Here is a 13974-nt window from a genome sequence, read left to right as displayed (position 1 = left end):
CCAAGAAGATAAAATACTTAGGAATAAATCTTACTAGAGATGTAAAAGACTTATACAAAGAAAACTACAGTACACTTCTGCAAGAAACCAAAAGAGACTTACATAAGTGGAAGAACATACCTTGCTCGTGGATAGGAAGACTGAACATTATAAAAATGTCTATTCTATCAAAAGCGATCTATACATTTAATGCAATTCTGATCCAACTCCCAAGGACATTCTTTAATGAGATGGAGAAACAAATCGCCAATTTCATATGGAAGGGAAAGAGGCTCCGGATAAATAAGGCATTACTGAAAAAGAAGAACAAAGTGGGAGGCCTTACTTTACCTGATTTTAGAACCTATTATACTGCCACAGTAGTCAAAACAGCCTGGTACTGGTATAACAACAGATACATGGACCAATGGAACAGAATTGAGAATCCAGACATAAATCCATCCACATATGAGCAGTTGATATTCGACAAAGGCCCCAAAACAGTTAAATGGGGAAAAGAGTCTTTTGAACAAATGGTGCTGGCATAACTGGATAGCCATCTGCAAAAAAATGAAAAAAGACCCATACCTCACTCCATGCACAAAAACTAACTCAAAATGGATCAAAGACCTAAATATAAAATCTAAAACGATAAAGATCATGGAAGAAAAAATAGGGACAATGTTAGGAGCCCTAATACATGGCATAAACAGTATACAAAACATTACAAAGAATATAGAAGAAAAACTGGGAGCTCCTAAAAATCAAACACTTATGCTCATCAAAAGACCTCACCAAAAGAGTAAAAGGAGGAGGGAGAGAGCAGGCTGTCTCATTAAGGGGGAGAGTAATTGGGAGTGTGTAGCCAGGTGTATATGGGTTTTTGGGTGAGAGGCTGACTTGATTTGTAAACTTGCACTTAAAGCACAATAAAAATTATTTTTTAAAAAAGAGAAAAAGGACTACCTACAGATGTTTTTAGCTACGACATTTCTGATCAGTGCCTGATCTCTAAAATCTACATGATACTGCAAAAACTCAACTGCAAAAAGACAAATAACCCAATTAAAAAATGGGCAAAGGATATGAACAGTCACTTCACTAAAGAAGACATTCAGGCAGCTAACAGATACATGAGGAAATGCTCACGGTCATTGGCCATTAGAGAAATGCAGATCAAAACTACAATGAGATTTCATCTCACTCCAACAAGGCTGCCATTAATCCAAAAAACACAAAATAATAAATGTTGGAGAGGCTGTGGAGAGATTGGCACACTTCTACACTGCTGGTGGGAATGTCAAATGGTACAAACACTTTGGAAATCAATTTGGCGCTTCCTTAAAAAGCTAGAAATAGAACTACCACACGATCCAGCAATCCCATTCCTTGGAATACATCCTACAGAAATGAGAGCCTTTACACGAACAGATATATGCACACCCATGTTTATTGCAGCACTGCTTACAATAGCAAAAAGATGGAAGCAACCAAGGTACCCATCAATGGATGAATGGATAAATAAATTATGGTATATTCACACAATGGAATACTACGCATCGATAAAGAACAGCGAGGAATCTGTGAAACATTTCATAACATGGAGGAACCTGGAAGGCATTATCCTGAGTGAAATTAGTCAGTTATAAGAACTTGAGAAATAGTTTAAACTGAGAAGAAAACATTCTTTTGTGGTTACGAGGGGGGGAAGGAGGGTAGGAGAGGGGTGGGTATTCACTATTTAGATAGTTGATAAGAACTATCTTAGGTGAAGGAAAAGAAAGCACACAATACAGGGGAGGTCAGCACAATTGGACTAAACCAAAAGCAAATAATAAATAAACTGAATAAACTGAATGCTTCGAAGGCCAGTGTAACAGGAGCAGGGGTCTGAGGACCATGGTTTCAGGGGACATCTAAGTCAATTGGCATAATAAAATCTATTAAGAAAACATTCTGCATCCCACTTTGAAGAGTGGTGTCTGGGGTCTTAAACGCTAGGAAGCAGCCATCTAAGATGCATCAATTGGTCTCAACCCACCTGGATCAAAGGAGAATGAAGAACACCAAGGACACAAGGTGATTACGAGCCCAAGAGACAGAAAGGGCCACATGAACCGGTGACATATCATCCTGAGACCCGAAGAACTAGATGGTGCCCAGTTACAACCGATGACTGCCCTGACAGGGAACACAACAGAGAACCCCTGAGGGGGCAGGAGAGCAGTGGGATGTAGACCTCAAATTCTCATAAGACCAGACTTAATGGTCTGACTGAGACTAGAAGGACCCCAGTGATCATGGCCCCCAGACCTTCTGCTGGCCCAGGACAGGAACCATTCCCAAAGCCAACTTTACAGACATGGATTGGACTGGACAATGGGTTGGAGAATGATGCTGGTGAGGAGTGAGCTTCTTGGATCAGGTGGACACTTGAGACTATGTTGGCATCTCCTGCCTGGAGGGGAGATGAGAGGGTGGAGGGGGTTAGAAGCTGGCGAAATGGACACGAAAAGAGAGAGTGGAGGGAGAGAGCAGGCTGTCTCATTAACGGGAGAGTAATTAGGAGTGTGTAGCAAGGTGTATATGGGTTTTTGTGTGAGAGACTAACTTGATTTGTAAACTTTTCCTTAAAGCACAATAAAAATTATTAAAGAAAGAAAGAAAGAAAGAGGTCATTACAAAGACAGGAAAGAAAGAAAAGGCCAAAATGGATGTCAGAAGAGACTCTGAAAGTTGCTCTTGAATGTAGAGTAGCTAAAGCGAACTGAAGAAATGATGAAGTAAAAGAGCTGAAAAGAAGATTTCAAAGGGTGGCTTGAGCGGGCAAATAAAGTGTTATAATGAAAAGTGCAAAGACCTGGAGTTAGGAAACCAACAGGGAAGAACAGTCAGCATTTCTCAAGCTGAAGGAACTCAAGAAAAAATTCAAGCCTTGAGTTGGAATAGTGAAGGATTCTATGGGTGAAATACTGAACGACGCAGGAAGCATCAAAAGAAGATGGAAGGAATACACAGAGTCACTGTACCAAAAAGAATTGGTTGATATTCAGCCATTTCAGGAGGTAGCATATGATCAAGGACCAATGGTACTGAAGGAAGAAGCTCAAGCTGCACTGAAGGCATTGGCGAAAAACAAGGCCCCGGAATTGATGGCATAGCAATTGAGATGTTTCAACAAATAGATGCAGCTCCGGAAATGCTCAATTATCTATGCCAAGAAATATGGAAGACAGCTACATGGCTATCCAACTGAAAGAGATCCATATTTATGTCTATTCCAAAGAAAGGTGATCCAACTGAATGCAAAAATTACCGAACTATATCATTAATCTAATATGCAAGTAAAATTTTCCTGAAGATCATTCAAAAGTGGTTGCAGTGGTACATCGACAGGGAACCGCCAGAAATTCAAGACAGATTCAGAAGAGGACATGGAACCAGGGATATCATTGCTGATGTCAGATGGATCCTGGCTGAAAGCACAGAATACCAGAAAGATGTTTACCTGTGTTTTATTGACTATGCAAAGGCATTCAACTGTGTGGATCAAAACAAATTACGGATAACATTGTGAAGAATGGGAATTCCAGAACACTTCATTGTGCTCATGAGGAACCTGTACATAGATCCAGAGGCAGTCGTTCAAACAGAACAAGGGGATACCGAATGGTTTAAAATCAAGAAAGGTGTGTGTTGGGGTTGTGTCCATTCACCATACTTATTCAATCTGTATGCTGAGCAAATAATCTGAGAAGCTGGAGTATAAGAAGAACAGGGCATCCGGATAGGAGGAAGACTCATTAACAACCTGCAATACACAGATGACACAACCTGCCATATACAGATGAAGAGGACTTGAAGCACTTATGAAGATCAAAGACCACAGCCTTCAGTATGGATTACACCTCAACATAAAGGAAATAAAAATCCTCACAACTGGATCAATAACCAACATCACGCTAAACAGAGAAAAGGTTGAAGTTATCAAAGACTTCATTTTACTTGGATCCACAACCAACACCCATGGAAGCAGCAGTCAAGAAATCAAATGATGCATTGCGTTAGGCAAATCTGCTGCAAAAGATCTCTTTAAAGTGTTAAAAAGCAAAGATGTCACTTTAAGGACTAATGTGCACCTGACCCAAGCAATGGTGTTTTCAATAGCCTCATAAGCATGCGAAAGCTGGACAATGAATAAGGAAGACCGAAGAAGAATTCACGTCTTTGAATTACAGTGTTGGGAAAGAATACTGAATATACCATGGACTGCCAAAAGAACAAACAAATTTGTCTTGAAATAAGTACAGCCAGAATGCTCCTTAGAAGCAAGGATGGTAAGATTTTGTCTCACATACTTCGAACATGTTTTAAGAAGGTACCAGTCCCTGGAGAAAGACATCATGCTTGGTCAAGTAGAGGGTCAACGAAAAAGAAGAACCTCAATGAGATGGACTGACACAGTGCTGCAGCAATGGGTTCAAGCCTAACAATGATCATGAGAATAGTACAGGATGGGGCAGTGTTTTGTTCTGTTGCACATAGGGTCGCTATGAATTGGGACCAACTCAGTGGTGCCTAACAACACACAAAGGAGTCATGGCAAATGATGGTATAAATCTATTTTTATTGACATGAAAAGATGTTAACAACATGTCAAGCAAAAAAAGCAAATTATAAAAATAGAATATATTATATGATCCCTTTTGATACACATATATTTAGTTTTTATGCATATTTGCATTTAAAAAGTTGTTAACTCTGGGCGATGGAATTGAAGTATGTTTCTTCTTGTTGTTCATTCATAGTTGGTCTACAATGAACTTATATTACACCTGGATGGAATGGTGAACGGATGGATGGTTGAATGGCTAGGTATAGCAACTGATACATAGATACAGGATATAGAAAGATATAGATAGAATATAAAGCTGCAGTGTTTAATAAAAAGAAAATTGTCAGCACATTTGGTATTTGGAAAGCTCTATTTATACATTTTAAGAATATCTAGTCGTCTACAGTATACTGGCTCTCATGGACTTGCTCTGATTTTCTTCAGTTTCAGCTTAAACTTGCATATGAGCAATTGGTGGCGTGTTCCACAGTCGGCCCCTGGCCTGGTTCTGACTGATGATATTGAGATTTTCCATCATCTCTTTCCACAGATGTAGTCAATTTGATTTCTGTGTGTTCCATCTGGTGAGGTCCATGTGTATAGTCACCGTTTGTGATAGAAGACCGGACGAGTTGTGGAATGACATCAAGGACATCGTAAATGAAGAAAGCAAGAGGTCACTGAAAAGACAGGAAAGAAAGAAAAGACCAAGATGGATGTCAGAGGAGACTCTGAAACTTGCTCTTGAGCATCGAGCAGCTAAAGCAAAAGGAAGAATTGATGAAGTAAAAGAACTGAACAGAAGATTTCAAACGGCCTCTCGAGAAGACAAACTAAAGTATTATAATGACATATGCAAAGAGCTGGAGACGGAAAACCAAAAGGGAAGAACACGCTCGGCGTTTCTCAAGCTGAAAGAACTGAAGAAAAAATTCAAGCCTCAAGTTGCAATAGTGAAGGATTCCATGGGGAAAATATTAAACGATGCAGGAAGCATCAAAAGAAGATGGAGGAATACACAGAGTCATTATACCAAAAAGAATTAGTCAATATTCAACTATTCCAAGAGGTGGCATATGATCAGGAACCAATGGTACTGAAGGAAGAAGTCCAAGCTGCTCTGAAGGCATTGGTGAAAAACAAGGCTCCAGGAATTGATGGAATGTCAACTGAGACGTTTCAACAAACAGATGCAGCCCTGGAGGTGCTCACTCGTCTATGCCAAGAAATATGGAAGACAGCTTCCTGGCCAACTGACTGGAAGAGATCCGTATTTATGCCTATTCCCGAGAAAGGCGATCCAACTGAATGTGGAAATTATTGAACAATATCATTAATATCACACGCAAACAAAATTTTGCTGAAGATCATTCAAAAACGGCTACAGCAGTATATTGACAGGGAACTGCCAGAAATTCAGGCTGGTTTCAGAAGAGGACGTGGAACCAGGGATATCATTGCTGACAGATGGATCCTGGCTGAAAGCAGAGAATACCAGAAGGATGCTTACCTCTGTTTTAGTGACTATGCAAAGGCATTCGACTGTGTGGATCATAACAAACTGTGGATGACATTGAGAAGAATGGGAATTCCAGAACACTTCATTGTGCTCATGAGGAACCTTTACATAGATCAAGAGGCAGTTGTTTGGATGGAACAAGGGGATACTGATTGGTTTAAAGTCAGGAAAGGTGTGTATCAGGGTTGTATTCTTTCACCATATCTATTCAATCTGTATGCTGAGCAAATAATACGAGAAGCTGGACTATATGAAGAAGAACGGGGCATCAAGATTGGAGGAAGACTCATTAACAACCTGCCTTATGCAGATGACACAACCTTGCTTGCTGAAAGTGAAGAGGACTTGAAGCACTTACTAATGAAGATCAAAGACCACAGCATTCAGTATGGATTGCACCTCAACATAAAGAAAACAAAAATCCTTACAACTGGACCAATGAGCAACATCATGATAAACGGAGAAAAGATTGAAGTTGTCAAGGATTTCATTTTACTTGGATCCACAATCAACAGCCATGGAAGCAGCAGCCAAGAAATCAAAAGACTCATTGCATTGGGCTAATCTGCTGCAAAGGACCTCTTCAAAGTGTCGAAGAGCAAAGATGTCACCCTGAAGACTAAGGTGTGCCTGACCCAAGCCATGGTATTTTCAATCACATCATATGCGTGTGAAAGCTGGACAATAAATAAGGAAGACCAAAGAAGAATTGATGCCTTTGAATTGTGGTGTTGGCAAAGAATATTGAATACAGCATGGACTGCCAAAAGAATGAACAAATCTGTCTTGGAAGAAGTACAGCCAGAATGCTCCTTAGAGGCAAGGATGGCGAAACTGCGTCTTACATACTTTGGACGTGTTGTCAGGAGGGATCAGTCCCTGGAGAAGGACATCATGCTTGGCAGAGTACAGGGTCAGCGGAAAAGAGGAAGACCCTCAACGAGGTGGATTGACACAGTGGCTGCAACAATGAGCTCAAGCATAACAACGATTGTAAGGATGGCGCAGGACAGGGCAGTGTTTCATTCTGTTGTGCATAGGGTCGCTATGAGTCGGAACCGACTCGACAGCACCTAACAACAACAATAACAACACAGTATACTGGCAAACCCATTGCCTGTTGCTGTCGAGTTGATCCCGACTCATAGCGACCCTATAGGACAGAGTAGAACTGCCCCATAGCAGTTCCAAGGAGTGGCTGGTGGATTCGAACTGCTGACATTTTGGTTGGCAACCTGAGCATTTAACCAGTCCGCCAGCAGAGCTCCATATTCTATACAGATAAACATATCTAAATAGCTATAAATATCTTAGTCATCTAGTGCTGCTATAACAGAAAATACCACGAGTGGATGGCTTTAACAAAGAGAAGTTTATTTTCTCACAGTAAAGTAGGCTAAAAGTCCAAATTCAGGGCATCAACTCCAGGGGAAGGCTTTCTCTCTGTTGGCCTTCTCATCAATGTTTCCCCAGACTAGGAGCTTCTTCGTGCAGGGACCCTGGATCCAGCATTGCTTTCTTGGCGGTATGAGGTGCCCAACTCTCTGCTTGCTTCCCTTTCCTTTTATCTCTTGAGAGAGAAAAGGTGGTGCAGACCACACCCCAGAGAAACTCCCTTTACCTTGGATCAGGGAGGTGACCTGAGTAAGGGTGGTGTTACAATCCCACCCTAATCCTCGTAACATAAAATTACGATCACAAAATGGAGGACAACCACACAATACTGGGAATCATGGCCTAACCAAGTTAATACACACATTTTGGGGGGGACATAATCAATCTATGATAATGTATATCTGTTTTATATATTCTATACAGATAAATATAAGTACGGATATACATATATCTATATCTATTTTGATATAATACATATAGATACATAAATACAGATACATATAAATACTTATATCTATAATATAAATATCTATACAGATAGATATAAATATATAGATATAAACACTGGATCTTTATATTCTGTGCACACCCAAAACCAAACCCACTGCTGTCGATTCTGATTCATAGCGACCCTATAGGACAGAGTAGAACTGCCCCCATAGAGTTTCCAAGGAGCGCCTGGCGGATTTGAACTGTGGACCTCTTGGTTAGCAGCCGTAGCACTTAACCACTACGCCACCAGGGTTTCCATATTCTGTACAGATAAATATAAATATAGATATCTGTATATTTTCTGACCTCTTTGCAAGTATACTCTAGATGACTGGATATTCTTAAAGTGTACAGCTTTCCAAACATCAAATGTGTTGACAATCTTCTTATTTTATTAAACACTGGATCTTTATATTCTATCTACATCTTTCTATGTTCTATATCTATCTATGTATCTATCAGTCACTCTACCTAGTCATCCAACCATCCATCCATTCATTATTCCATCCAGGTGTAATATAAGCTCATTGTAGACCAACTGTAATCTATCTGTACATTTATGAGGCACTCTGGTGACACAGTGGTTAAGAGCTTGGCTGCTAACCACAAGATCGGCAGTTCAAATCCACCAGGCACTCCTTGGAACCCCTATGAGGCAGTTCTACTCTATCTTGTAGCGTCACTTGGAGTCGGAATCAACTTGATGGCAATGGTTTTTTATATCTATAAATACATAGAGATAGATAGATAGATAGATGATGGATGGAGAGATAGATAGTATCTATACATTTATGAAGCCCTGGTGGTGCAGTAGTTAAGAGCTACGGCTGCTAACCAAAAGGTCAACAGTTCAAATCCACCAGCCACTCCTTGGAAACCCTATGGGGCACTTTTACTCTGTCCTATAAGGTTACTATGAGTTGGAATGCACTCGATGGCAATGGGTTTTGGGTTTTTGTTTTTTTGTTTTTTTTTATCATTGCTGTTATTCGACACGGAAACCCTGGTGGTGGAGTGGTTAAGAGCTATGACTGCTAACCAGAAGACTAGCAGTACAAATCCACCAGGCACGCCTTGGAAACCCTACGGGGCAGTTCTACTCTGTCCTATGGGGTCACTATGAGTCGGACTCAACTCAGTGGCAACGGGTTTTTTTGGTTTTTATTATTCAACACTGCTCTGGAGGCTCTAGCTAATACAGTAAGACAAGAAAAAGGAAAGGAAGAGAAAAAATTACAATTTCCTAACTTTATGATTAGCTATCTAAAACATACAAAAGAAAAAGCTATTAACCAGTGAGACAGTTCAATCAGATCCAATATAAATATATCAAAGTTTTACTTTACACCAGTCATCAGGGGTTGGCAAATTTTTTCCATAAGGGCCAGATAGTAGATATTTTAGGTTTTGTAGGCCATATGATCACTGTAGCAACTGCTGAACTTTGCCACTGAAGTGCAAAAGCAGTCATACATAACGTGTAAATGAATGGATGTGGCTGTGTTCCAATAAAACTTTATTTACGAAAACAGGCAATGAACTAGATTTGGCCCAGAGGCCAAAGTTTGCTAACCTCTATACTACAAAAGGAAACCCTGGTGGCATAGTGGTTAAGTGCTACGGCTGCTAACCAAAAGGTCAGCAGTTCGAATCCACCAGGTGCTCCTTGGAAATTCTATGGGGCAGTTCTACTCTGCCCTATAGGGTCACTATGAGTCAGAATCAACTCGATGGCAGCGGGTTTGGTTGGGGTTTCGTATACTACAAAAAACAGTTGATGTGGAAAAGTTATCATTTAAAAAGTCAAGAAAATATATAAAGACCTAGAAAATAAACGTTTTAAAATTGTGAGTACTATTTCAACCCAATAACTCCATTTCTGGGAATTTATCCAAGGATACATTTATATAAATACACAAAAATGTGTACACAATGATGTTTACTACGGCACTATTTTCAATAAGAAAAGGTATCTACCAATACGAAACATGACTAGAAGAAACATATAATTCTTCGAAGAAGTTTACAGAGTAGTATGCGTAATACTAGCTCATTTGTAGAAAACATGGGTGTATGTGTGAAGGTATGCATATGTACCTGTATATGAAAAAAATCTGGCAAGATACATACTCAATTCCTTTATTGGCAGTTATTTATAGGGGTGGATTTATGGACAACTTACTTTCTACTTTTTACTTGTTAGTGCTGCTCTTTTTTATTCTTCTAACGGAGCTTGGAAACAGAATTTTTCATTTTTAAAAGGAGGCAAATAAAAGCCCCTGTATTACTCTGAACCGTTTACTTTCATTAGTATGAATTTTGAAGGAATCTCTATGTAGCATCCTCCTCAAACAAAGCACATCAATAATGATTTCCTAAAAAATTCTTTATTCTCACCACTTCATGCCCTGATTATAAAACTCTTTTGGCTATAACTTATGTAAAAGGATCATCTATCTAGAAACTGTCTCTTTTTCTTAGCCTTCAATGATATTTCTGGATGCATGATTAGAGTGTGGGTGTGTGCACACGCACGTGCACAAATCAGTATTTCTGTGTGAGCTTGTCATTGGTAGAGCAGTCATGGGAGAAAAGAGTCTCCCTGGAGCCAACTTAGAAGTTAACAGAAACAATATGACAACCACGAGGTCATCCAGAGTTCTCAAAAGTGATGTCAAAAGACAATGAGGTGTTAAGTATAGTTTGTAAGCCCTGGAAATCCAAAACACACTGAGCAAGAGCTGAAGTTTACTCTGTACAGCACAGACAAATAAGTATATTGATTATAACATAATCTTTATCAACTGTTCTTTTGCTCTCAATCTCAGTCAAATGCAAGCTATTTATCCTTCACTCTCCACTAGAGCTTACTATTATCACATGTGAGCATAACGACCTACCCTATGATTGCGTTGAGATCTGGGACACTGGAATTTCCCAAACTTTCCGTTGAATTTTCCATTTAAAACATTCTTGGAAATTAATTTACTATAGTTAGAAAGTGAGCAATCCTGCTTCAAACCTCAAACTATGTTTTCTTGTCAAATATTGCTGTCTGTATAGTACATCACCAAACCCAAGAGAAACTTACCCTTCAACTTGAGGTCAACATTACGTCTGAGCCAAGGATAAACCCCATAGCTTGGCATATCTTCAGGAATTGGATTATTGTTTATCCAGCCATCACAAGAGAACCGGAAGAAATTATCACAGGGATCCACAGACAGATTTACTTTACTCAAGATGACAGCAGCTATTCGAAAAGAAAATCATAATATTAATAACAACCACTGAAGGTTTGTACTATTCTTTTCTAAATTAAACAACTTTCTCATATCGACTAGTTCCCAAGCCTGGGCTTTTACATTTCCCCCCAAATGACTCTCTGAATCAACTTCACTAGATCAAATTTAGTGCATTCGGAGTGAGTGGGTAAAAGTTTGGTGGTATTATTGTTATTGGTTTTTGCGAGCCGTGGGACAAGAGTACAAATGAAGCCTGTGGTAGGTTGTTTGCAAAGATGAGTGCAACTATTCCTTCCACCCTTCTGTCCTTTCACAAAGAGACTTTGTCCCTCTTCCCATTAAGTGGTAGAGTCTGTCTCCCCTGCCTTGAATCTGGGCTGGCCTTGAGACTTGCTTTAATCCAAGTTACTTTTTTGTGAGTTTCAAAGCCTAGGCCTTAAGAAGCCTTGCAGCTTCCACTGCACTCCCTTAGAATGGAGTTCTGGGGCTGCCCTTTAAGGAAGCCTCCTGAAGGATACATGGAAGAGAACCAAGCCTGTACCCACTGCCACATATGTGACTGAGGCTATCCTGGACCGCCCAGCCCCAGTGACCCTCCAGCCAAATGCAGCTGCGTGAGTGAGCCTGGTCAGAGTCAGCAGAGGAACCTCCCACCCAACCCACAGAATCATGAGAAATGCTAACTCATTCCTGTTTCGTGTCTCTAAGGTTCATGGTGGTTTGTTTCACAGCAAAGGCTAACTGAAACAGAGGCCCTCATGACATATAACTAAATATTTACAAAGTATATTTACAATATACTTTCATAAAGACCTGGAAGGCCAGGTTTGAATTTAGAAGTCTTGAGTTCCTTGACATTCAATGCAGCTGGAAGAAGGCTTGGGGCCCATCTGGCAGGGAATTCTGAGGTATAAAAGGAAAGGGCCACCGGCTTAGTCCCACAGACTCTTGACTGGGGGAGAGGCATGGCCAGAGGAGGGCAAAAATGGGGCCCTCTAAACAAGGGCCCAGGGCAGGGCCCCTCTTGCCCAGATCTAGAGGGAGAACTGAGTATAAGTTAAGAGAAAGATACAATAGATGGATCTACTGTTTTTTCTTCTTCCATAAGCTCATACACAATGACATGTGGAAGACAGTGGATAGGTAGAAAATTTGCAAACCCTTAAATATGTATCCATAGCTTGAAAAACAAAATCTTTCATTACAAAATGAGAAGGTTCCAAAAATTCCTGATATCGAACTTCAACTCTCTTTCAGCTGTCACACAATTGCTGGCTACCACTCTAGCACAGAGATATGTGCTAATTGATAAAAAGTAGCCAGTATTTTAATGACATTGGAAAGATGGCCTTGTGAGCAATTTCCCTATGTTAATGCCAAAATACATTTCTCTTTGAAGTAATGAAAACCCAGTGAGTTTTCAGCTACATATGAATGAATTGCTGAAAAAAGTACAATCTGCATAAACTTAGATATGCGCCTTACAATTTGCTTACATATGTAGTTTCTCCAGGTTTGAGAATAGAGTCTAGCCTAGACTCTCTATGAAAATTTCAAACAGCTTTTTGTCCTCAATTAAATGAATAATATACAAACATCCTAATTTCAAAATCCCCACCATTTTCAAACTCCTAATTCCAAAAAGCAAAGCAAAAAAAAAAAAAAATTGGTTTAAAAGTTTGAGAAATTTCAAACTGGCTTAATATTTTAGCTTTCCAGCACTAATTCAGTTGTCTCTAATTACATTTTTACTTCCTGCTACTATTTTATTGTTAATATTTAACATGCAAATATGCCAGGACATTCAAAATCTTCTTTCTGGTTTGTATGTGTAGTGACCCTGGCTGTGCAGCTACAGAATGAAGCTGCTATGTGACACCTCAGGGACATGGTTCCATCAGTTTCAGTCCTACACAATATTTACAGTCACACAAGGGAGCTCTCACACTCATTTTTGTTCACATAAGCGCATTGCTTTCTGGCCTCCTTCCCAAACTTCCTCCCGCCCTCAGCCCTCAGCCCTCAAATGTATCTTCTCCATCTCCTCTGTATTCTTGCAGGTACCTAGAAAAACTGCAAGATCAGCTCTGACCTTGGCCCTGATACAAAGTGGGAGAGTCCATCACTCACACTGAATTTGGAAACGATCCTGCTGAGTGAGAAAACTCTAGCTTCAGCTTCCACAATTCACAGCTGGGCACAAGACTGCACTTTCTGCCGGGGAACTATGACTTCAAATTGCAAAGGACTGTAGGTGTCCAGACACCAAAATCCCTTTCCCGCTACTCAGGGGGAATATCCAGAGAGAATGTCCAAAGAGCCTTGTTTTGATAAAAGGAATATGATGATGAAGGAAATCTGTCAAAGGTCAGGCTGAGGATTCTCTCAAATCACTGCATATATGGTAAATTGTTAAGCAGTCTCCAGCAAGTGTTTATGTGGTACAGATAGAGGCCTCCCCCACGTACCAGCCTAGGCTTTTAGGTTTAGACAGGGATCAAGGGAGGGAATGAGAATCATAATAATAATGATAATATCACTGACATTGAGCATTTAGTCTGTGATAGAAACTAAGCTAAGCCCTTTTTAGGCAGTATAGCATCATCACGGACTCTGGAACCAGACCACCTGGGTTTGAATCCCAGCAACACCATGTAGCAGCTGTGGTAACATTACGCAGTTTATTTAACCTCTCTGTGCCTTGGTTTTCTCATCTATACAATGGGGAT

The 13974-nt window shown here is 40.1% G+C and overlaps 1 protein-coding gene across 2 annotated transcripts in view; it reads right to left on the bottom strand.

Annotated features, from left to right (window-relative positions):
* PHEX (phosphate regulating endopeptidase X-linked) overlaps positions 1 to 13974 on the bottom strand; it is a 244095-nt gene that overhangs the window by 214342 nt on the left and 15779 nt on the right. For both annotated transcript variants that reach the window (XM_064278085.1, XM_064278084.1), the window contains exon 4: positions 11092 to 11253. In XM_064278085.1, the coding sequence (XP_064134155.1) occupies positions 11092 to 11253 (162 nt within the window). The remainder of the gene's footprint in view (positions 1 to 11091; positions 11254 to 13974) is intronic.

The sequence above is a fragment of the Loxodonta africana genome, chromosome X (assembly GCF_030014295.1).
Source record: "Loxodonta africana isolate mLoxAfr1 chromosome X, mLoxAfr1.hap2, whole genome shotgun sequence".
Taxonomy (NCBI): Eukaryota; Metazoa; Chordata; class Mammalia; order Proboscidea; family Elephantidae; genus Loxodonta; species Loxodonta africana.
This window is presented reverse-complemented; position numbering and strand designations above follow the sequence as displayed.